This window comes from Delphinapterus leucas, chromosome 11 (genome assembly GCF_059928025.1).
Source record: "Delphinapterus leucas isolate spDelLeu-1000000601 "Yukka" chromosome 11, BTC_Dleu_Yukka2, whole genome shotgun sequence".
Taxonomy (NCBI): Eukaryota; Metazoa; Chordata; class Mammalia; order Artiodactyla; family Monodontidae; genus Delphinapterus; species Delphinapterus leucas.
The window spans coordinates 45,397,476-45,421,072 of record NC_143139.1 but is presented as its reverse complement, the minus strand read 5'-3'; the positions used below and the strand labels follow the sequence as shown (position 1 = coordinate 45,421,072).

The following is a 23,597-nucleotide window of genomic DNA, read 5'->3' as shown; positions in this document are numbered from 1 at the left end:
AAGGGAGGGAAGCAGTGGCGGTCGGGAGGCTTAACGCTGCCTTCTCCCTCTCCAGGTGCCTGTGCAGTCTTGGTTTGATGACATGGCAGACACTGAGCTGCTGAACCTGATCCCAGTCTTTGAGGAGCTGAGCGCAGCAGAGGATGTCTACACCAGCCTTGGGCAGCTGCGGGCCCCTTAGCCTTCCCTGCCGCCAAGCAATGGCCATCCCAGTAGGGGACTTTCCTACACTGTGCCTTTATGATCAGCCTGACAGAGCGGAATCTGGAGCGTCTCACCAAATGAGACCTGGAAATAGAAGTGATTGCAAAGAGCTTTAGGACAGGTTAGATGCTGAGTGGGCAGATGTCAGACCAGCGATACCCAGAGCTGCCTGCTCCCTGAGTTGGGTTCCCGAGATGTGAGTGTGTGTATTTGTGTGTGTGTGTGTGTGTGTGTGTGTGTGTGTGTGTTTCTTGCCTTGAACTGTGGTCCCGGGATATAAGTGTTTCAGGTTGGGGGAGAAAGTGAATGATCAAGACTCTCCCCAAGTTAGTTTGTCTCCTCTCCTGTCACCCTGAGAGCCACCGAGCTCTATAGGGATGAAGACCATTGAAGGCTCCGTCGCCAAACCTATGGCCTTTCCTCAGCATTGTAAGGCTTATGCCACGGAGAAAGGTAGGGTCAGAGGCTGCCTTCGGGTACCCCAGGCACACATCTTCCTGAAGCCTTTCTCTAGCCGACTGCTGCAGACAGAAAGACGACACTTCTGGGGAGATGAAAGCTTGTATCCAGAACTGGTAGCCCCAGTGGCCATCAGGTCCTGTGGCCCAAGGGCTGCACTAGCCTCTGGCCGAGTGCCTGGCTCAGGCCCTTTCTGTGTCTCCCCAAGGCTTGGGTGCCGGGCCTGCCTTCCTCATCACCTAGCCATAGTCTTGAACCTGTGGGGAAGGAGGTCTTCTCCCTGCCCTGGAAGAGGACAGATAACTGATTTCCGTTCTTTTGACTCCGTTTTAAAATTCTCTTTCGAAATATGGAGTGTTGGGGCTGTTTTGCTTCTGACAGGGCTGCAGTCCTGGGCCTGAGGTGAACGTGGGAGGCCCTTGGCGGTGCAGGGAAGAGGAGAATCCCAAGGGCATGAGTGTGTGTGTCCCCTTGGCTTGTAGGTCAGCTGGGCTCGAGATGTGTCCCGAAGTCTGCTCTTCAGGCATTCTGTGCTGGTGCTGCCGCAGGGACTTTGTCCCCAAGCCTGGGAAGGGCGCTCTGGGTCCCACCCACCTGTTTCTTGGGCAGGGCTCTTTTCTCTCGTGTCTTCCCCCAGGGCCGGGTGTCTTCGTCCTTCCTGGCTGTTGCTTTTTCTCTCCAGGGTCTCAGGCACGCCTGCGTTTCCTGGGCTGAGGGGCTGGGTGTTCTCACCGTTTAGTTTGCCAACGTAACGCACGTGCCTCCTGCCAATGGTAACAGGTGTGAGTGAGCTCTTCACACACCTGCGCTTTGCGTGTCTGTTTGCTTTCAAAGTTTCTTAATAGTGAATGCTTTAAAAAATAAGTCACACAAAGGAAGTTTCCCCAGGATGGAAAACAAAAGGGGAGGTGCTGCTGTAATTGGGAGCACAAGGGATCCCCTAGAGGGAGCCCCACTTCAGCATCACTGCCTTAGCCATGGCCTCTCCTCCCTCCGTCGGGCGGGAGGGGGTTCCTATCCCCCTCTCTGTTTTCCCTGGAGGCAGATGTCACAAAGCATTTGTAAGTTGCTTCAGGTGCAAGAACACCGCCCACTCAGGACTTTCCCCCATTATCCTTTTCAGACTGGCCACACACTAGGGCAGTGTGAGGAGCTAGCCGGGACCAGGTGGTGGAGCAGCAGCTTGGCGTTCTGACCGCCTAGCATCCTTCTCTAGCATTGTGATGCCACCTCCCCTCCTTGTCCCAAGGTTGTGAGGCTTTGTCTTTCCCTTTGGTGTCACATGAGTAGAACAGGGTCCCCAAAGCCCATGTGATCATTTCCCAGGCATCATTCCCTGGTGCCTGTGGGATCCTGCTTCATGCAGGTAGGGGAAGAGGGCTCCAGGGTCGGCCAGGAGCGACACCTCCTGAAGGAAAATGGGAGCTTCTGATTCTAAGGCCCTGGCCTAGGCCTCTATCCTAATATTGCAGGAGGGGCCTCTCTCCCAAGCCCCATCCTAAGGATTAGCCCTTGGGCCAAATCTGCCATGGGGTCCAGCTATGCTTTTCTGACTAAATAAGCAATAAGAGGCTCTAAGCTGATCCAGTTCCGAGGCCCCTTTCTGCCCTGCTTTGGGTCTCCTTGCCTCCAGGTGAAGGAAGAGCTGGTGCCACCCGCTTTCCTATCAGACTTGTCCAAGTGTTCCAAGGGACTCATGACCAGAGCCCAGGATGGCTTGGTGGGAGTGTCCCCGCTGCTTCTGCATGAAGCCTGGCTCCATAGGCCTCGCTCTCGCCAGAACCCTGCCCTGCCCCCATGCAGTTCCTCACTGGAAATGCCACACCCCCACTCACCCTCTCCTCCCTTCCCTGGAGAGGCAGCTCAGCCAAATAGGTCTAAGCAGGGTCCATCGGTGTGGACCAGAGCCAGCCTGAAGTCATTATGCACCTTCTGGTCTCCAGTTTCACAGTGTGTTAGGGGCAAGAGATGACTGCAAGACGTGCTCCTTAGAGGAATCAGGCCAGACTCAGTTTTGAAGGAAGGCAAGATTGAGAGGGAGCCAGTTCACCCCAGGATCTCTTCCGGGGTTTCCTACCAGCCCTTCCTGTTTGAGGCTGGTCTTCGGGAAGCAATAGGCCACCAGGCCTGGTCGACCCCAGTTCACGCCGTGCCAGGAATCTGCCCACCTGCCAGGTTCAGTTCTTTAAGGTGCCTCTTCAGGGACACAGTGTGTCTCTCTGATTGGGCTTCTAAATCAAAAGCCTGATGTTCGTGTCCCTCTCATAGGGGGAGCTTTGGACACAGGACCGGTTTGGAAAGGGTCAGGTAAGAGTTTCCACTCTGCACATTGTAGAGGGGACACTCTGTAGGTCCATGGGTCCCTTACTATAGCGAGGTTGAGTAAATTTGCCTTCAGTTAACCTGGGACCTTCTGTTTAATTCCCTCCTGCCTCCCAAAGATTTTGACCATTTTATAAATTCACCTCTGTTAACAGTGGCCCAGAAACTTCTCTGTGCTAAAAGCATGGGAAGTCTAAAGGCAGTCATTCCCTGGGAAATGGATCCCGTTCTGTTTTGCTACCCCCTACCCTGTTCATGAGGCCTCATTCAATAAGGCAAACCCCCCGTAAGGCTGTCCTGTATCCCATGTCCCAGACAGGTCAAGTGTCCGCGGAAAGTAAGCCTGTTTTCCCCTTCAGGTCTTCAGTCGGTTACTTGCCACTACTGTCCCTCAGTCGCCTTTTTCGTAAAATGGGGTTTTAGTTTTGTCCTTTTATTTTAATACTGGTAAATACTTGCATTCAAGCAGGGGAGGGAAGGCAGGGGTCTGGCCCCCTGCACCATTCCTCTACTGCTGTGGGGCTTGCCCCTGGAGCAGACCCTCCTCTTTGCGCCCCGTGAGCTTCTTTGCTTGTAGTATCTCAGATTTTACATGTTCCACATTGTGCCACGTAACCCCCTTCAAGATACCGTTTGGAGGGTGGGGGAGATCTGCTTCCCAATGTGACTGGGCTGTGGGGTTCTGACTACCTTGCTCACAGGTTCATGGTTTGATAAACTTGTATTCAAAAACTTGAAATGTAGGACGCCATTAAGTGTCTGTTTATATTTTTGGAATATTTGTACTACTTACAATTAATGAATAAAAGTGGGTTTAAAAAACCCATCCGTGAATGGGCACTGCCTCCTGACCCTCCTGTTGTTCATTCGGGCACTTACCCCCCCCTTCTTCCCTTAAAACGCCTCTGTCATGATGAGGCTGGAGTGCCCAAGCTGGGGGACCAGCCGCGCACTCAGCACAGGGATTTTGCTCAAGGTTACAGAAGTCGGGCTACATTAGCTCTTCCCTGGCCCCCATGTGGAATCAACCGCATTGCCATCCAGGTGCTTAATAAGCATATGCTTGGTGTCCTGTTGACTTCTGGGGAGGAACCAGAAGCCCCAAGGGATTTAGAGTCTTCCTTCTGTGCCCCTTACTGATTTCCCCAAACTAGGAGCCTTGAAACTCAGAGCCCGGCATGGTTCTTGGCACATAGTAGGCACTCAGATATTGACTGGGCTGATCTATGACCCCAAGGGGCAAAACAGAATGACCTAATAACTCACTCCAGGCCCTTCTCCCAGACTTCCCCTCTGAGAAATGCCCAGGAGCTTCTCGGGAGGTGCTTGCCAGCCTGGACATCCCATGCACTCGGAGGGCGGGGGGCAGCCCCAGCCCCTGCTTCCTGTCATCAGTGTAATGCATTCATATCTACAATATGGCAAATTTCATATCCTCCTACCCTCTTTCCTGCATTATTGATGGGCTGTGCACTTTTAAAAAATCAGTTAGATCAGGGTGTGGAGCTGGAGTTAAAAGAAGCCTTTAAAAGTCTGCTCTTGTTTTTGCTGTTTTGAATAGGAACAGATACAGCTTTCTCTCTGGTTTGAATAAGTCAAGCTCAGGGCTAGGTTGGCTGTGATTGGCCAGGACTAGGAAAATGCGGTTAGGATGCAAACGCAAGCAAATATAACCCAGTGTATGCGCAGTCATTACTAAGGTAAGGCAGCAGGACCTGGAACCTCCAGCATTGGGTGGTTCCTCAACAGTGCTTACCCGCCAGAAAACTGGGAAGACCGCTGAGAGAGAAGGCAAGGTAAGTTCTATTTGGTTTATGGATGCACATCAATAGAGCAATTTTACTTGAACTAGAAAGAAACAAAAGAAAGAGATTAAAATTTCCTTGGCTTTGTGTTCTCGGATGAGGCTTTTAAAGGGTTGAACCAGGAGTTTGTGACCAGTTTTGCAAACTTCCTGCTGAGAAGTCGAGGTGCTTTTTAGAGACCACTAAACATAGGACACTTTCAAAAGCTTGGAAAGATTCACCCATCTCAAAGAGATGGTATGGGGCAAGGCAGAAATTTAAACCAGCTTCCTGTGCTTGGGGTCCATTCCTAGGAGTATTGGTAAGAATTAAGGGCCACCAGCTTTTAGGCTGGGATTTCAAAACTGCACCCCGCCCAGCGGTTTGTGCAGTGGTCTCAAAGGGTGCTGAGTTGATAAATTAGGACTTGAGGAGGAGGGAGGGAGAGACTGAGCTTTGGGGGACTTTGCTCAGTCCCCCAATCACATTTCCTGGGTGTTCCAGTATGGCAAAGTCCGCTTTGAGCATGTCCTCTCCTGCATTTCAGGGACCCTGGCCCAGTGAGCATTTTGATTGCCAAGTCCCTGCTGGAAAATGGGACTGCTTTTGGCCTCTGGACTCACAGTTCGAATTAGTGCCAGCTGGTTTGACTTTTACCAGGTTTACTCTTACCTCTCTCCAAGGAATGAATTCCTTGTCCCCTTCCCCTAGTTGGGTCACAGCATTTGCCTTTAATGACTGAAATCTAGGGTCTGAAGAAAACCTGAACAAATATTTCCTGGCAATTCTAAGCAGCACAGGGTGGGGCAGTGCCAATTATCAAATTAAATCCTTAAACACTGGCAGCTCCGCATCACTGCTCTGCTTTAGTCCTGCTGTAGCAGTAGACAAAGAGAGTTTTTTGTTTGTCTTTTCTTTTGTTTTTTTGCCAATGTCCATACTAGATAATGGCACATACTCTCCAAACCTGGGTTCATCCACCAAGGCTTAAGAAAAGAATGGCCAGACATGCTCCTCTTAACAAGCACAATATGCCTCCAAATAGCAAAACCCCAGATAGTCCTTTCTGGGTGGGGTTGTTTTTTCTTTGTTTTTCTTTTCCTTTATCCTATGTAACTTCGTCAAGCCCTTCCTTTTTCCTTTGCCTCTTGGAAGCATCAGTGACGTGTATCAATCAGATTGCAAGCCCCTTGAGAGCAAGAACCAGGCAGGAGGGGCTCCCCTGGTGGCGCAGTGGCTGAGAGTCCGCCTGCCGATGCAGGGGACGCGGGTTCGTGCCCCGGTCCGGGAAGATCCCACATGCCGCGGAGCCTGCGTGTTCGGAGCCAGTGCTCCGCAACTGGAGAGGCCACAACAGTGAGAGGCCCGCGTACCGCAAAAAAAAAAAAAAAAAAAAAAAAAGAACCAGGCAGGAATTTTCATTATTTAAAGCCTGTGTGGCCATGGACATGTGTAGGTGCTTAATAACCCTAGACACACTGCGAACAGAGATGGTACACAATCCATACTTCTCTTGACCTCTTCCTCCCTCTCCCCACCCTGTCTGTGGGCGGCCACAGCACCACTGTCTGGGTCTGTGTGGGAGGGGCCGGGGGGAGGATCTGCCCACAGGCCACGCCCACCTGCCCCTGCTGGCACCCTGAACTCTTTGTCCCAGGCCCAGCCCTGCCATTTCACTTTCCCTCTTCTGTGAGGCACAGGGAATATATTAGTCATGTGACAGAAGCAGAATGGGTTGTCTGAGTTTTAGGATAGTTTACTTGAAAAAGTCTGGGAAGTAAAAGCTCAAATTGTTGACTGTGGAGAGGACCTGGCAAGCAGGGAGTCTGGGAGAGTTAGAGGGACTGGGAATGAAAGAAGGAAACCCAGTTTGTTAATACTTATTCCGACCTGAGCTTTTCAATCCCATGTGCCACTAAATTTAGGTAAGTTAGGAAGGGCTGCAGTACATCACAGAAACTAGAAAAGAGCACAGATTTTAAGATCAGGTATGGATTTCATTCTAGTGATACTGAGTAAATTATTTAACCTCTCTGAACCTCAGTTTTCCCACAATGTAAGACAAAGAAAATATACTCAGCTTATGAGAATTAAATGAGAGAACATAAAGTGAACCAACACAGGGCTTAGCATATTTGTCACCCCTTCAGTAAATAATCATGGCTGTGTTATCAGAGCTCTTAACAAGGAAAGTGGCAAGTGGGAAGCAGAATTTCCGGTGGGGATCCCTGGGCCAGCCAGCCTTACGACATGAACTTGGACAAGTCATTTTCCGCATCACTGTGAGATAGTGCAGGGATGCACCACAAGGACACGGCAGGATGGCTGACAAGAGATTGGGAAGTGAGTTAGGAGGAAAACTGGCTGGATGACTGCTGTGAGAGGCGTGTCATCTCCGTGCTTGCTCTGTGATGTTTCAGTCCCAGGAAGACAAAGCGCCATGTCTCTGAGCAGTGCCTTTCAGGCTGTGGGCAACGACCCTGGGATCATCACCTGGAGAATAGAGGTGAGCTGGGCTGGATGGGGGCAGAAGACTCTGGTCTGCTGAAGGCCCTCCACGTGCCTTGATCTCCTGTCTGGTTCATCAACAGTGAGAGGCAGCTCCAAAGGGCACGTTTTCCGATCCTTGACCCCTCCTGGGTGCTCAGAGCAGGCGGGTGACAGGTGGAGGAAATGTTCTTGGCCTTGGAGAGCAGGGCTCCAAGCAAAAATAGGCTTGCCTTTTATCTAGCCATCGGCACTTCTAGTAAATGCCCTGGAGAGATGGGTGGGGCCCAGGCCCACCCACGGAGCCCTGAGACACCTGGCCGCTTCTGTCAGGACAATGGAACCTGTCTTCCACGGGGCACTCTGGCTCCTGCAAGGTGGTAGGAAGATTTGGCGGGTACAGCACAGATCGGTGCCCTGCTCATCCCTTCTCCCACTCGGGGCTTGAGCCCCTCTGGCTGACCTCGAGCTCTAACGGTCTATAGTTGGGAACCACCCTGGCCTGGCAGCCTCACCCCACCTCCCTGCTCTGAGCCCAGTAAGTGGGTCTGCTGCAGAAAACCCAGAGATGATGCCCCACCTCACCATCCTCCACCACGAGGGGGGTCACAGCCCCCTAGCAAGCCGCTCAGAGCTTGTGAGAGCCCAGGTCACTCCCACTGTTTTAAGGCTCCCGGTTTATTTAAAAACTAATAGGTACTAAAAGAGTTACGCAAACTGGGGGATATTTAACATTTTTACATTTAACACGTATTTTACACAGAATACACTCAAACATGACTGCAGGCTTACCTACTAGGAGGTATGATGAAAGTCCACATCTGAGGCCATGGGAATGGCTCTCTTGGGACAAGCCACACATGCTGGTGACAGGTGCATCAGGGCTCCCACCCAGACTCCAAATACAGAGCCCTTGGCAGGGAGCCTGCACATGGCCGGCACTCCCCCCCGGAGCCTCACAGAATCCTGGCTCCCCATTCTGTCAGAACTTGGCCAGCTCTGGGTGGTCAGAGTCAGTGCTAGAGGCACTCTGGTGCAGCGGCTCAGAGACAGGCTTTTACTTGAGGGCTTACACCCAACTCTGCAAAGGACTGAGGCGGCACACAGGCTCTTCACGGTGTAGCAAGATGAGGCCGGGTAGGCGGTGCGAGGAGGATGGGGTGAGGACAGGCACCCAGATCCAGACCCAGGGCTGGGCAGGTGGAGTTCAGCAGAAGCCAGAGGGGTGACCGCGCTAATCCTGTGGCTGGCCGCCACGCCCCGTGGGGACATCTCCCCACTCTCCCCTGCCGCCTGTGTCAAATGACGGCGTGCGGGGGAGGCCTGGGGGGGGGTCGGGGGAGGAGGGAAAGAATGCAGCCTATACACACCCCTTGTCCTTCCAGAAAATGGAGCTGGCACTAGTGCCCCTGAATGCCCACGGCACCTTCTATGAGGGGGACTGCTACATCATCCTCTCGGTGAGCACCATGCTCTGGGGCCCCACTGGGAGATCTGCCCGTGAGGTTAATCTGGTATCCATCTTGATTCTTCCTCGCTTTTATATAGAACAGGCCTCCAGTTTGACTATCAAAGGGTTTCTTAGGCCAGGGTTTTAAACTTTGCATCAGAGGGTATGGGTGTGGCCCTCAGTCTGAACCTCAGCGAGTCGCCTACAGCAGCACTTCTCCCTCTGGGACCCAGACCCCAGATCACAGTGCTGTGAAGGAAGGCCAGGTGGATACAAGGCCACCTCTGGCCTCGAAGTACTCATCTAGCGGAGGAAACAATCTCCCACGTGGACGGCACTGACAGAGCCATGCAGGTGGACAGCAGCGCTGTGCCAGATGTGCAAGCGCAGGGGTGCGAAAGAGCAGCAAGAAAAGCCTGCAGTCCAACCCGGAAAAGATCCCCATTGGTCTCTGTTTATTTTGAGAACAATAAGCTGTCAACATTCCCCAAATGTGGGGAGGGATTTGCGCTGCCAGGGCTTGAGCCACAGAGGAGGTCTGCACCCGGGCCACTGCAGGGAGGGAGAGGCCCCGAGCCTGCCAAGGGCAGGACACAAGTCACCGTAGGCCACGTTCTTCCCACGCCAGAAGGGCCAGCAGCGAAGGGGAGGCGAGCTGGCCCCTGACCTGATCTCTCTGACTACATCCCAGACCCGGAGAATGGGCAGCATCCTCTCCCAGGACATCCACTTCTGGATTGGGAAGGACTCCTCGCAGGATGAGAAGAGCTGCGCAGCTATCTACACTACGCAGCTGGATGATTACCTGGGGGGCAGCCCCGTGCAGCACCGGGAGGTCCAGTGCCACGAGTCCGACACCTTCCGCGGCTACTTCAAGCAGGGCATCATGTGAGTAGCTATGCACAGAGCAAGGACGTAAGCGCAGTTTACCAAAGAGGAAACCAAAAGGGCCAAAATGTATATGAAGAAAGTCATCAGAGAAATGCAAATCCAAACAAAGCCATCATTTCCGCCTACTAGAGCAGCGTAAATCAGAGAGCTGAGAGGCGCCAAGTGTCGTCGACGCTCTGGGGAGACAGGTGCCCTGCTGGTGCAAGTGAGAACTGGCCCAACATTCCAGAGAGTAGTCTGCTGCCACTGGGGCAGATCTCACCCCCCGGCGTGTGACCCAAAGGAGCCCTCGCCTTCCCAGGTCCACAAGGGCACATGAACCAGAACGTTCACACTAGTGGTGGTGGGAAGCTGCAGGCAATGTGGACAGGAAAAACACTCCGCGACACAGCGGAGTGCAGTGCCACAGCTGGAAGCAACAGATTAGAGGCACATCTGACATGTGGACAGACCTTAAAAACATGGGGCTTAGGGAGCACAGGTAGAAACAGGCTTGAAATATAGAACAGAATGCCAATTTCTGTTTTAAAAAAAATACATAAACTCAAAACAACAGGCCACATTTTACCAGAATGAAAATAAAAAGACTGATGTTAAACTGTTAGAATGGATGCCTATGGCGGGGAGAGAAAGGGGGGTAGGGTATACAGATAAAAGGGAACACATAAATACTTACTACAAGAGAGGGGTCTCATAAAGGCCAATGGTGAAAACCTTCCACAAACTGAGGAGCTTGATTACCTCAAAACTTTGCACTTGAGATTGAAAAGAAAAAGGAATTCCAATGAGCTTGACAGTTCTGAGGCTGGTCCAAGGCCAGCTTCTTGCAGGTCAGCAGTCCCCACTGAGGACCTACTGGGCACAGAGCACCACACTGAGTCACCAGGGAAGCCTCTGCTCCCTGTGGCTTTCTGCGTGCCCTTCACGTATGGGACCCCTGGGGGAGGCTGGGCTGGGGTGAGGGCCAGAGGCGGGAGAGCGGATTCCTGGAGTGAGATGGTTTTTAAGGCCACGGTGTCATTAATGTTTCTGCTCCCGCCTGACTTGTGCCCCTCTCCCCATCACACGCGACAGTTTCTAGAACGAAACAAAAGAAGTTCTTCTGTGCTCTGGGGACTTCATCAGTGATGCACCCTCTGTCTGGAGAACTAGTCCTCTGGTGGTTGGTTCCTACTCTTAATATCCCAGCTCAAATGTCAGTCCTTCGGAGAAGACTGCCCTGAACACGCTGTCTGAGTGCCCCTCTGTGGCAGTGGTGACCAGCATCTATGTCTACCTGGCTCATTTACTGTCGTCACCCACGTGGGCAGAGGTTGCATGTGTGTGATCCACAACTGTCTCCCCAGTACCTAGCACATAGCAGGTGCTCAATAAATAACGGATGTTCCCTCAGCTACAAGAAGGGGGGTGTGGCCTCCGGGATGAAGCACGTGGAGACCAATACCTACGATGTGAAGCGGCTGCTGCACGTGAAGGGGAAGAGAAACATCAGGGCCACCGAGGTAAGTCCTGCCCCTTGTCTGTCCTGGGCCCAGGGCCTCTCCGCCTAGCACCTAAGAACTCCTCCTACATAATGTCTACCTCTCCCCTGCAGGTGGAAATGAGCTGGGACAGTTTTAACCGAGGTGATGTCTTCCTGCTGGACCTTGGGAAGGTCATCATCCAGTGGAATGGCCCAGAGAGCAGCAGCAGGGAGCGTCTGAAGGTGTGGCCTGTTCTGTTGCTCCTTCCTTCCCCCCCCCCCCCCCCCCCCACCCCCCGCGGGGCCTCTCGGGCTTGCACTCCCTCAGTTGCCCTTTCCTTCTTCTTTCCTCACTGGCTCTTTCCTGCCCTTCAAGCCAGACCCCTGCCTTTGAGCAGCATCTGTTTCAGAGACAGGCCACGTGTGTGAGCCTGCGACTCAGCATCAGGGTTAACTCCTGTGTCTGGGATCCAGGCTGCTCCTCCGGTCCTCGGGCTTCTTTACAGGCTATGCTCCTGGCAAAGCATATTCGGGACAGGGAGCGAGGGGGCCGTGCTGAAATAGGAGTGATCGAAGGAGACAAGGAGGCGGCCAGTCCAGAGCTGATGAAGGTCCTTCAGGACACCCTCGGCCGGCACTCCATTATCAAGCCTGCGGTCCCCGATGAGATCACAGATCAGCAGCAGAAATCAAATATCACGCTGTATCAGTGAGTAGCTAAGCCTGGCTGCTGGCTGGAAGCTGGGGTAGGGGGAAGGTGTCCCCCCAGAAAACCAGCACTTCTGCTTCGCTCCTCGTTTGGGGTACAGGTGACTGGCTTTCTTTCAGTCTTTTTCAAATGCAGCTTCTATAAGGAGCTCGGTGTTCCCTGAGCAGCTACCATCTGCTCTTGTTAGCAACTCTTCCTGGTCTCTGGGGGAGACCATTCCTTTGCTCAGATCTATATGTACCTAGGGATGTGGACAGCATAACGTTCGGAAGAGAGATGCACAAAAGTCTCCTCCACAGAACACAGTCCATCACATTCCTGTCTGCATTCAAGCCATGCCTGTCGCAAGAAGTTGAACTCTACCCAGAAACTCCATTCTAAGACAAAGCCATGCAATATCAGATTGACTACACGATGCTTTGTAGAAGAGAAGGTACAGGCTAACCTCTCCCCTCCTCTAGTGTCTCAGACTCAGCTGGGCAGCTGGCGGTCACAGATGTAGCAACGAGGCCTCTGGTCCAGGGCTTACTGAACCATGATGTAAGTAGAGCTTGGGTGGGCTTGGCTTGGGGTAGCCAGACCTGGCTTCAGAGGCAGACCCTAGGGAAAGGCCTTCCTCATGGTCTTGGGCAGGAGTAACCACTTTTATCCCTGACCGTCTGCTTCAGGACTGCTACATCCTAGACCAAAGTGGAACCAAGATCTACGTGTGGAAAGGAAGAGGAGCCACAAAGGTTGAGAAACAGATGGCCATGTCTCAAGCTCTGGTAGGAGCTATGGATGTGCAATATTGTCCAAAAAATTCTGTCCATAACACATCAGATGTGCTCAGAGAGCCATATTAGGCACCAGAGTATAGAACATCGCAGTTACATACATAACTTCAAAGTCAGACAAACTGGGATTCAAATCCAGGTTTAATGCCATCTCCTGGGGTTGTTGTGAGGATTAAGTAACATTTATAAAGCACTCAGAACAATACCTGGCGCACACACCTGCTCAGTAAAAGGTGGCTGTTATTATTGAAGGAGGTGTCACATATCAAGGGCAATGGCCCTGTCCTCAAGGAGCTTATGACATTATGCAGACCCATGCAGATGAACGAGGCAGGATGCACTTACAAAGCAAAAAAGGGGCAAATGAAGGTGATACAAAGTCAGTAGAGTACAGGAGTGCTGAAGTAACACAGAATAGAGGATCTTACAAAAAAAAAAAAAATCAGTAATAACCATGACAGGCCAATGAAGAGATGTCAGAATGTTCTACTCAGTCCTTTCCTTGAGGCAGATGACTTGGTCCCTAGACAGAAGTGAGTTAGAATTTGACTCTGACTCTGAGAAGGGAACAGTCCTACCAACTGGCTTCACAGGGTTGAATCACCAGCCAAGTCAAGAGCCCAGTGCACTCCCGGACTGACCTGTCCTTTGGGGGGGGGGGGCACCCGCAGAACTTCATCAAGATGAAGGGCTACCCCAGCAGTACCAACGTGGAGACCGTCAGTGACGGTGCCGAGTCAGCCATGTTCAAGCAGCTGTTCCAGAAGTGGTCAGTGAAGGAACAGACCGTGGGTCTGGGGAAAACGTTCAGCATTGGTGAAATCGGTAAGATTGCCCCCAGATCGTGTTTTCACTGCCGGGACTCTGTAGAAAGGCAGGCACAGGTGCTTTTTGCTCACTTGGCTTCTCCCAACCCCTTCCGTGCAGCTAACGTTTTCCAGGATAAATTTGATGTGACTCTGCTGCACACCAAACCAGAGGTGGCAGCCCAGGAAAGAATGGTCGACGACGGCAACGGCAACGTTGAGGTAAGCCCAGTGACCCACATCCCAGGGCAGGCGGCAGCACTGGCCCTCCTGGCTGCCCTGCTCTACAGAAGGGACACGTGATTCCGTGTCTGCTTTGCTTTCCTTTCCTTTCCACCTCTGGCACCTCAGGACTATTCAAAGAGGTGTCTGAGTCTGCAGGGTTTTCCCACAATTCTTCACGGAAGTGAAAGGTAGATACTCCAGTGTGCTATCAATAACTCACCTGGCAGACATATTCAAATCATCTCTGAGCCATGATGGGGATGCATCTGACCAGGGACGATCCAGTTCTTGGGATTCAAATCATGCAAATGTGATAAGCCCTCACCACTGGAAAGAAGCACCAGAGGGGGAAGGTGTACTTTGAATGGACGTTAGTGCCTCACCCACCTGGATTCTCTGCTAAGCATGGCCCAGTTCCCTCCAGGTAGCTGTTTCTTCACGGGACTCCCATCTCTGGGGAACTGTGTCTCCTTCTATGCCTAGGTCTGGAGAATTGAAAACCTGGAGCTGGTCCCCGTGGAGCATCAGTGGTATGGCTTCTTTTATGGGGGAGACTGCTATCTGGTTCTCTATACGTACGAGATGCACGGGAAGCCGCACTACATCTTGTACATCTGGCAGGTAGGCCTGGGGCAGCCTCTCAGCTTTGGATCCTGGCGCCTCCTCTGGCCACTGAGCTAGGGCCGGGGGTAGCAGGGACCCATCGCACCCGCTCACCACTACAGGGCCGCCACGCCTCACAGGATGAGCTGGCAGCCTCGGCATACCAGGCAGTGGAGGTGGACCGGCAGTTTGATGGGGCCCCTGTGCAGGTTCGGGTTACCATGGGGAAGGAGCCACGCCACTTCATGGCCATCTTCAGAGGAAAGCTGGTTATCTTTGAGGTGAGAGCCCTCAGATAAAATTATACCATAAGCAGAATGCTCAGAACCAGCAGGTCAGCAGGAGACTACAGTAGAGGAGAGGAGGGGTAGAGAGCAGGGCTTGGGGAAGACATAGACAAGAAGGGGGTGAATCTCTCTAAAGACACTGAAGTGAATCCCGACTGCCTAGGGCTTCAAGTCCAAACCACTGCCTAATTCGTGTTCAAGGTCTTTTATAATCTGACCCATATTACCTGTGCAGGCACATCACCCTCAGCTCCCTAGCCTACACACTCCACGCCAGTCAGGTGGGTGTCCTCGTTAGACCTCAGATGTGCCATATCCTGTCCACCTATGTACCTGTCCACCTCCCCCAGAGAATGTGCCCCTTCAGATTCAAGTTCCATTTCTTCCATGAAGCCCTGGCTGAAGCACTACCAGGAATGTATAATGTCACATGTTTGATATACACAAGTCTGTGGTCAAGTCCTAGTCTTGTCATTTATTAGCCAAGTTTCTAAGCCTGTTTCCCCATCTGCACTGTGGGATAATAATACCTACTTCACAAAGTTATTATGAGGATCTATAAAATGATGTAGATAAGGCACCAGCAAAGAGCCTGGCATATAATCAGGGTCTCATAATGAAAGCTAATACTATTGGTACCATAACTCCAGCTCACCTCAACCTCTCCCAGTTAGCCTAGACGCTCCTTGAGGGCAAAGACGGTGTCAAACACATCCATGTTCTCCACTATGCTAGACCAGTGCCCGGCGCACATGGTGCACCTTAGTTCCAGACGCTGCTTTTCTCTCTCTCTCTAGGGTGGGACTTCCAGGAAGGGAAATGCCCAGCCCGATCCTCCGGTAAGGCTCTTCCAGATTCAAGGAAATGACAAATCTAACACCAAAGCGGTGGAGGTTCCAGCCTTCACCTCCTCCCTAAACTCCAATGATGTCTTTCTGCTGCGGACCCAGGCAGAGCACTACCTGTGGCATGGCAAGGTAGGATGGCTGGCCCAGTGGTCATACCAGCCCCTCAGAGCCCAGCCCTGCACCAACCCTCCTGTCAGCAAGGGCAAAGGAACTAAAGAGTGGGCTGGAGCAGTCCTCAAAAAAAGGAACCCTTTCCTAAAGGATCTTCAAAGGGACTGACAATGTTCCCCACAATTAGGCCTCTAATTAGAAACTCACTAACACACTGCTTACATCCAGGAGACCCTCCATAAACCTCTAAACACATGGAGGCTGGATGCAGGCTGGATAAGTCAATCTTTCCACACCAGTTTGGTGGACTGTAACAGGACGGCCATGAACACTGAACAGAAACACTAAAAATGTGATTTTTGTCAATTTAGATTGCGTCTGCATTAGAAAGCACTAAAATTGTTTTGCAAAAGAGAACTGAACAGGAAAAGATGCTCAACATCGTTAGTCATTAGGGAAATGCAAATGAAAACCCCAATGAGATACCACTACACACCTATTGGAATGACTGAAAAAAAAAAAAGATAATATCAAGTGCTGGCGAGGATGCGAAGCAATAGGAATTCTCACACACTGCTGGTGGGAATGCAAATATGGCCTTTGGAGAACAATTTGACAGTTTCTTATAAAACATACACGTACCGTATGACCCAGCAACCCCATTCCTGGGTATGTACCTATGCGAAATAAAAAACTATCTTCACACAAAAACCTGTACACAAATGTTTATAGCACCATTATTTGTAATCACCAAAAACTGGAAGCAAACCAACTGGAGGATGGATAAACAAACAGCGGTGCATCCACACAATGGGATACTACTCAGCTATGGAAAGAAACAAGCTGTTGATACCCACAACTGCAAGGATGAATCTCAAATGCATTATGCTAAGTGCACAGTGCACTAGCCCAGAGGCTACACAGTGTATGATTCCATTTATGACATGCTGGAAAAGGCAAAACTATCGTGATGGAGAACACATCAGTGGTTGCCAGAGGTTAAGCATTCAGGGAGGGTTTGACTACAAAGGGGGAGGTAGCCCGAGGGAAATTTTTTGCAGTGGTGAGATGACTGTTCTGTTTTTGTTGTGGTGGTGGTAGCATGATTCTATGCATTCGTCAGGAGTCACAGAACTCTGCGGCAAAAAGAGTGAATTTTCCTGTATATAATTTTTAAAATACACTTAAATTTTCTCTTAAAAAATAGTCAAAGGTAGGTGCTAAAATTCCAACTGAAAGCAAAACAAAGGTGACTTGTCAATATCCACTGTGGGTTTCAGAGTTTAGTCTTGTCCTTTGCCACCACTGTTTTCCTCCGTGCCCCCGCCCCTTGCCCCCTGCCCTTCCCAGCACCAGAACAAACCTATCTATCTCCCCGTCCTGAGGTACTGTGGCTTGGTAGATGATCCTGGCTGCACTGAGCTATTAGTCTCAGACACTTTTTTCCCACATCAACGTGCCTGTGTGCAGCTAACATCTGTGTTCTCCCCATCCCACTCTCAGGGGTCTAGTGGGGATGAGCGGGCAATGGCTAAGGAGCTGGCCGGGCTTCTCTGTGATGGCACCGAGAACACAGTGGCTGAGGGCCAGGAGCCAGCTGAGTTCTGGGACCTGCTGGGAGGAAAAACTCCCTATGCCAATGACAAAAGGTACAGGACCACAGCATCCCCTCCTCTTGGCTCCCCCTGCCTACAGACTTGTGAACTGCACATGATTTCTAAGCAGCTCAGTTCCTCTACTAAATGGACTGTATTGCAGACTACAGCAGGAAATCCTAGATGTCCAGTCCCGTCTCTTTGAATGTTCCAATAAGCCTGGCCGTTTCATTGTCACTGAGATCACAGACTTCACCCAGGATGACCTGAACCCAGATGACGTGATGCTCCTGGATACCTGGGACCAGGTAAGACAGCCAGAGAGCTTGGAACAAATGACAAAGATCCTCAAGCTTTAGGCTATTTTTTGTGTAGCACCTCTCCCCAACCCCCCCCACATAAAGCCAGGGTAGCCCTGGACCATCCCCAAGCCAATCAAACATTTGTCAGTGGTGACCAAAGGAAGAACCTGCTTTTTGCCAGGGCTGGAGAGACTAGAATGTTGTTTAAAACTCACCATCCTGGGAATTTTCCCACTTTGCTTTAGGAAAATCACGCCATCCTATCATCATGCACTCCGTTCTCTCAGGACCAAGGGCAGCAGGCTCCACACCCAGGGATATGGGCCTTTTAGGGAACAAAGGGATATGAAAGCGTATCTTCAAGGCCACCCCTTCACCACATCCCATTTTCTTCAGTTTGGCTCAGTAAACATACTCAACACCTTGTCTGTTCTAATCACTGTGCCAGGTGTGGTGTCACCAAGGCCAAGGGCCTCATCCTACTCTCAGAGTTTAAGGCTGAGCGGGGGTGGAGGAGACCGGACATAGAAACATCATTTTAGTATGAGGGAGGTATGTATGAGGTGCCATGGGAGCACAAATAAGGGGCACTCAACACAGTTTAGGGGCTCAGTGAAGACTTTCTGGAGGAGATGGCTCCCAGACTCAAAGGATAAACAGGCATTAATCAGGTAAAGAGGGCATTCAGGCAAAGGAAAACCAAGGCATGAATAGTCTAGTATACAGGGAACTACAAATAGTATCGTCAGAGCATAAGACAGAGTTGAAGAGCACGCTAGAGGTGGAGCTAAAGAAGTAGGGGTGGGCCTTACCTACCACGTCAAGAAGTTTGAAATTCATCCGGGAAAGCTACTGAAATTTAAGCAGGCGAGTGACATGGTCAGACTGGGCTTTAGATAGATCACTCTGGCGAGTGTAGGAGAGGAGGGATGGCTTGTGAGGAAAAAGACTGTATGTTGGGAGACCTATCAGCAGACCACTGTCCTAGTCCAGTAAGAGCAGCTGCCGGCCCACACAGGAGCTGTGGAGTAGAGACAGAGGGATGGTGACAGACTGGACAAAAGCATAGGAGGTAAATTAGCTAAGTCCTGGTGTTATGGAAGGCATTTAGGATGACTCCCAGGTTATTGCCTTGGGTGACTGAATGGACACCATTCACCAAGAATGGAGACACAGATACAAGTTTAGAAAAGAGCTACATTTGGGGGGTGTTACACTTGACGTGCCTGGAGTCAGCCAAGAGGAGGTGTTTTGCAAGAAGCTGGATCCAGGAAGCTAAAGTTCAGAGAGAGAGAGTTCAGGACTGGAGATGTAGATTGGGGAGATACATAAATCAAAATGAATCTGAGAAAAGCTTTACTCTGATGAGGCTGTGAACTACTGACAGGGAAAGACAGGGCAGCACGTATGATCTAGTACTGATACTTAGCCCTTGGTATGAGCTCAATAACAAATAATCTCTACAACAACAGGTGTTCTTGTGGATTGGGGCTGAGGCCAACGCCACAGAGAAGGAGAGCGCTCTTGCTACCGCCCAGGAGTACCTGCACACTCACCCCAGCGGCCGCGACACCGGCACACCAATCCTAATCATTAAACAGGGGTTTGAGCCTCCCATATTCACAGGCTGGTTCTTGGCCTGGGACCCTCACATTTGGAACGTAAGAACAGAGAGGACCAGGAAGGTGTGCTTACTGCCAGGGCGCTCGGCACTAAGAGCTCAGTGGGATGGCGGGGTACTCAAGGGCTTAGTAAACCCAGGACCGCATCTCCCCCACTCCCTCTCCCCTCCCTGCTTTTTACTTTCTTTCTCTTTCGAGCCCACCAGGGCACTAAGTCCAGTTAGAGAATTCACAGCTTGCCTCAGGAGCAAGCAGTGTGTGAAAACGTAATAAAGTTTATAAAGTATATCCACACACATTACTCTTTGAGCTCTACATCCTGATAGCTAGGGAACAGTTTCCTGTGTTAACAGATGAGGAATCTCAGAGGAGAAGTTATTTGTCTGAAGTCACAATTAACCAGCGGAAAGAAGCCAGGTTTACTGACTCCTAGTCAACTGCTTTTAGTATGGAGCATTGAGGGGCCACCAGCAAAGAATGCAGACCATGTTTAAGTACCTCCCAACCCTGCACAGACCCAGAAGGGGGGATTTTCATTTTTGCTTATCCCTGAAATGTCTTCTGTCCCCTGGCTTTTTTGCTTCTCTCGAGGGTACAGACCAGGCCTGACATGTCCCTCCCCTATAAGCAGCATCTCATGCTGTATTTTCTATTTCTTCTTTTCAGGCAGGGAAATCATATGAACAGTTAAAAGAAGAGCTGGGAGACGCTGCTGCTATCACGAGAATCACTGCTGTGAGTTTCTTGGAGGAGCTATTCACAGACAACCAGAGCCAGAGAGAAACAGCAAATGCTACAGATGCAACATGGCCAAAATCCTATCATGTCCTTCTTAGTATGACTCTGGTGGTCTATTTTGATATGAAGATTGTTTTAATCGGTAGAAATGCAGGTCTCAGAGCCAAGTTCCTTATTTTACTGCCTTCCAGAATTTAGAACAGACTTGCTGTTTAAAAAAACAATGAAAACAAAACCAAATTTTATTATTCAACTCTCTCTGTCATTCAGGACAGATTAAACTTACTGTTAGTATTTTTCAGAAATAATAAGCTTCTAACCCACATGATAATGTTTATCAGTTTCAGACAGGGGCGTCCACAGAAACTCAGGCCATTACCCCTATTTTGTTGTTGTTGTTGTTGGTTTTTGTTTTTTGCGATACACGGGCCTCTCACTATTGTGGCCTCTCCCGTTGCGGAGCACAGGCTACGGACGCGCAGGCTCAGCGGCCATGGCTCACGGGCCCAGCCGCTCCTCGGCATGTGGGATCCTCCGGGGCACGAACCCGTGTCCCCTGCATCGGCAGGCAGACTCTCAACCACTGTGCCACCAGGGAAGCCCTTTTACCCCTATTTTAATGGCCAAAAGAAGTGGAGCTTCTGGCCAGGAATCCAACAGCTCTTTAACATCAGGACAAGTACATGGCACCACTGTCCGAACCATCTGGCAGTTTTGTCCTTTGTGCACAAACTCAAGATTTCAAAGCTAATGGCAATGTAGCATCTTTAAAAAGTATTTAAAAGAAGTATGACTTGAATTTGAAGTCATTTGAAGACTGGAAATGTAGAGCCCAAGTAAAAGTACCAATAGAAGGAATGTGATCACAGTATTTAAATGATGTTCAAGCAAAACATCTACGCCAAACTGGCTATACAGGATTTACCTTAGACTTACTGAATCACTTTCCCAAGAAGGACCCTAAAATCTGAATATTTTAGATTCCCAGATGATTCTGACATGCAGCCAGTTTTGGGGACCATTGTTCTAAAGGATGATTATAAAGTATGAAGTGGTAAAAACCAAAATTTAAATATTATAAACACAGAACTTCAACGGCACAGACCTGAAGAGTCTTATCCAGTGTCTACATTCTTATCTTCCCTAGGATATGAGGGGCACAACCCTCTCCCTAAATTCTGAGCCAAAATATTACCCCATAGAAGTTCTGTTGAAAAATCAGAGTCAGGAGTTGCCTGAGGATGTGAACCCTGCCAAAAAGGAGGTGAGTGGCTGCATCTGATGTACGTGGAGCTCTCCATGAGTAAAGCACCTTCTCAGTATACAGCCTAGGACAGATCTGGAACACTGTAAAGCACTCAGTAGACATCTGAATCACCCAGGAGCTCAAGCCGAAAACCCAGGGCTCCTTCTTGCTTCTTTTTTCTCACCTCCCACATCAATCCATCAGCTAGCTTCCATTCACTGCTCTCCATCTCTCTGCTGCCAGTACGGTCCAGCCATATGGACCACTGCCATAGGCCCCCAACTGGTTTCCACCCCTGCCCTACAATCTGTTCCCCACATAACCACCAATGGGCTTCTACAACAGATGATACTTTTCTATTTAAAACACCCTGAATGGCTTCCCACTACACTTAGAATCCAAAGTTCTTCTGATGGCCTCCAAGGCCCCAAACGATCTGGCCCCTGCCCACCTCTGATTTCATCTCACAGACCACTACCCTCTTCACTTCCCGCCCTTCAGCCGGTGGCTGTTTTTCCGTTCCTCGAACATGAGCCTTTATGCTTGCTATTGCTCCTGCCTGAAAACATTTTTCTCCCAGATCATCAGACAACCAGTTCCTCCTCACTATTCAGGTCTCAGTTGCAATGCCACCTCCCCAGGAAGGCCTCCCCTGACCACCCCGACACTGCCTCCCTCACCGCCTATAGTCCCTTTATACTGGGTCACCGTCTATCTGCCCCGCTCCAGTGATACCCTCAAGAGCAAGGACCTTGTCTGTTTTGTTCACGCCCACGTTCTCAGCTTTTCAGCATCTAGAATGGTGCCCAGCAGATCACAGGCACACCTTAAGTTTCAGCTGATTGAATTAACAGTCATGTTGAATGAACTAATTTATTTCCCCCTTGAAGGGGAAGGGCCTCTGGATTTTCCACAGTGTCTTATCTAACCAACTCTTAAGTATCTGGGCTGCAACTTTCTTGAAAACAGAGACCATATCTTAATAATTTTACTTGCACAGTAAATATTCATTAATCATTAATAAATAAATGTTAGGAGAATTTTATGCTCTCATTAAGGTCCACCTGATCTTGCATTTGAAAATGTCCGGATAAAAAATGGCAGATAAGGGCAGAAAGCAAGGAAAACCATCAATTTAGTTCTCCATTCAGCCAAAGCCTAATGTTCAGAACTTGTACATAATATATAACCCATTTCTTGTCCTTCTGGCAAGACACTGGTGCCAGGTGGGACTGTGCGCAAATCCAGCCAGGGCTTTCAGAGGCCAAGGTGGGACTCCACAAGCCAAAGAACTCTCCGATGAATAATTTAAGTCTATTAAAAACTTTCTGAAGAAATCATTCTACTTCCCCTTTCAGGGAACTACCTGGGACTCTCTCTTGGCCCCATTTCCCCGACCCCGTTAGCACTGACAGGTGCTAGGTCTTCCTTCTAACTAGAAGCTTTGTCTTCTCTCTTAGAATTACCTCTCTGAACAGGACTTTGTTTCTGTGTTTGGCATCACAAGAGGGCAATTTGCTGCTCTGCCTGGCTGGAAACAGCTCCAGATGAAGAAAGAAAAGGGGCTTTTCTGAGGGAAGAAGGCATCTGCCTACTGCGAGACGCCAGGAGAAAGCAGAGTGCCAGTACCAGGAAAGAATTTCTCTACTAACTTCTGCCTAACGTCCAGCTACTTAACGGTGACACAGGAGGCTCTGCAAAGCACAGCATGTTCTCCATTTTTCTCATCCCTGCGTTCCTTAGTTGTTATGTACCTAAAATGTTAGCTACCCACTTTTTAATTTTTCTGGCCTCAGCAGAAAGCACTAAAACTGCAGGAATCTGGAGAAGTCAAAAGTAAGAGAACAAAAAAACTAAGTTTAAAGTGTTTAATATTGGGGCAAGGGCCTGAGTTTGTTTTAAATCTTAAGATCGGTATTTCCTATTTAACCCACAAATCACTGAAGTTATTCACATATACACCCTGAGGTCAAAATCTAAATGCTCAGAACTGTATGTGCCAGAGATTTTTAAATTTTCAAGTAAAGATACCTGTAAGAGCAAAAGGGAGGTTTTTTTCAGTATTTTGGGTCTGCCCATTATGATAACTATTTTGTTCTACTGGGAGAAATGTCTCAGTACTGGGCAAGTAAAGAGGCACTGCTGAGTGAGCTCTCTGGATAACTGGAATCCCTGTTGACCTAAGAATGCCAAAATCTGCCTTACAGCTGTCCAGGAAACCTCAGTCCCCACCCATCCCCACCCCACTATCCAGAGGAGAAACAGGGCCATGTGTTATTAATTTCAGTAATGAGGACAGAATCAGTGTGTATACCACTGCAGAGAGCCTTCAAAGCACGCTATGGACATCAACAAATGAACCACATTTTCCAGACAACTCCAAGTTTGAGTCAACAATTCCAAAGAATCCATGTGGCACAAGTAATGTAATTGGGGAAGTTCCAGGATAGAAGCATAGTCCAAAGCGTCACAAAGCAAAACCGAACAAGAGTTCTATGTCACAGGAGTAGGATGGAACAAGGTAGACATTTTAGGGACACCATAATAAATCTGCATTGAAGGGGGCAGCAGCACAGTTGGTGATGCCTGTTCTCCCAGACACTGTCAGTCACTTCAGTGAGACCCACCTGTTGTTTTCTAAAACCTGTCACAAGTCAGGCACAAAAAAGC

The 23,597-nt window shown here is 50.0% G+C and overlaps 2 protein-coding genes across 9 annotated transcripts in view; both read left to right on the top strand.

Moving 5' to 3' along the window:
• CTDSP2 (CTD small phosphatase 2) overlaps window positions 1-3,823 on the top strand; it is a 29,191-nt gene extending 25,368 nt beyond the window's left edge. For all 7 annotated transcript variants that reach the window (XM_089920933.1, XM_089920932.1, XM_089920935.1 and 4 more), the window contains one exon: window positions 56-3,823. In XM_089920933.1, coding sequence (XP_089777059.1) covers window positions 56-181 — 126 coding nt within the window. In that variant the 3' untranslated portion in view covers window positions 182-3,823. The remainder of the gene's footprint in view (window positions 1-55) is intronic.
• A 93-nt stretch (window positions 3,824-3,916) lies between these two features.
• AVIL (advillin) lies at window positions 3,917-23,174 on the top strand. Of its 2 annotated transcripts, XM_022571669.3 has the most exons (19): window positions 3,917-7,275; window positions 8,642-8,716; window positions 9,398-9,594; window positions 10,991-11,099; window positions 11,192-11,302; window positions 11,566-11,768; window positions 12,230-12,308; window positions 12,437-12,535; window positions 13,216-13,369; window positions 13,472-13,572; window positions 14,059-14,196; window positions 14,301-14,459; window positions 15,263-15,442; window positions 16,928-17,073; window positions 17,183-17,327; window positions 18,794-18,982; window positions 19,610-19,678; window positions 20,829-20,945; window positions 22,388-23,174. In XM_022571669.3, the coding sequence occupies exons 1-19, from the start codon at window positions 7,138-7,140 to the stop codon at window positions 22,499-22,501; spliced, it is 2,523 nt and encodes an 840-aa protein (XP_022427377.2). In that variant the 5' UTR covers window positions 3,917-7,137; the 3' UTR covers window positions 22,502-23,174. The 2 variants fall into 2 exon arrangements, with proteins under 2 accessions (XP_022427377.2, XP_089777070.1); XM_089920944.1 differs by having other exon boundaries at window positions 13,216-13,572.
• Window positions 23,175-23,597: the final 423 nt, after the last annotated feature.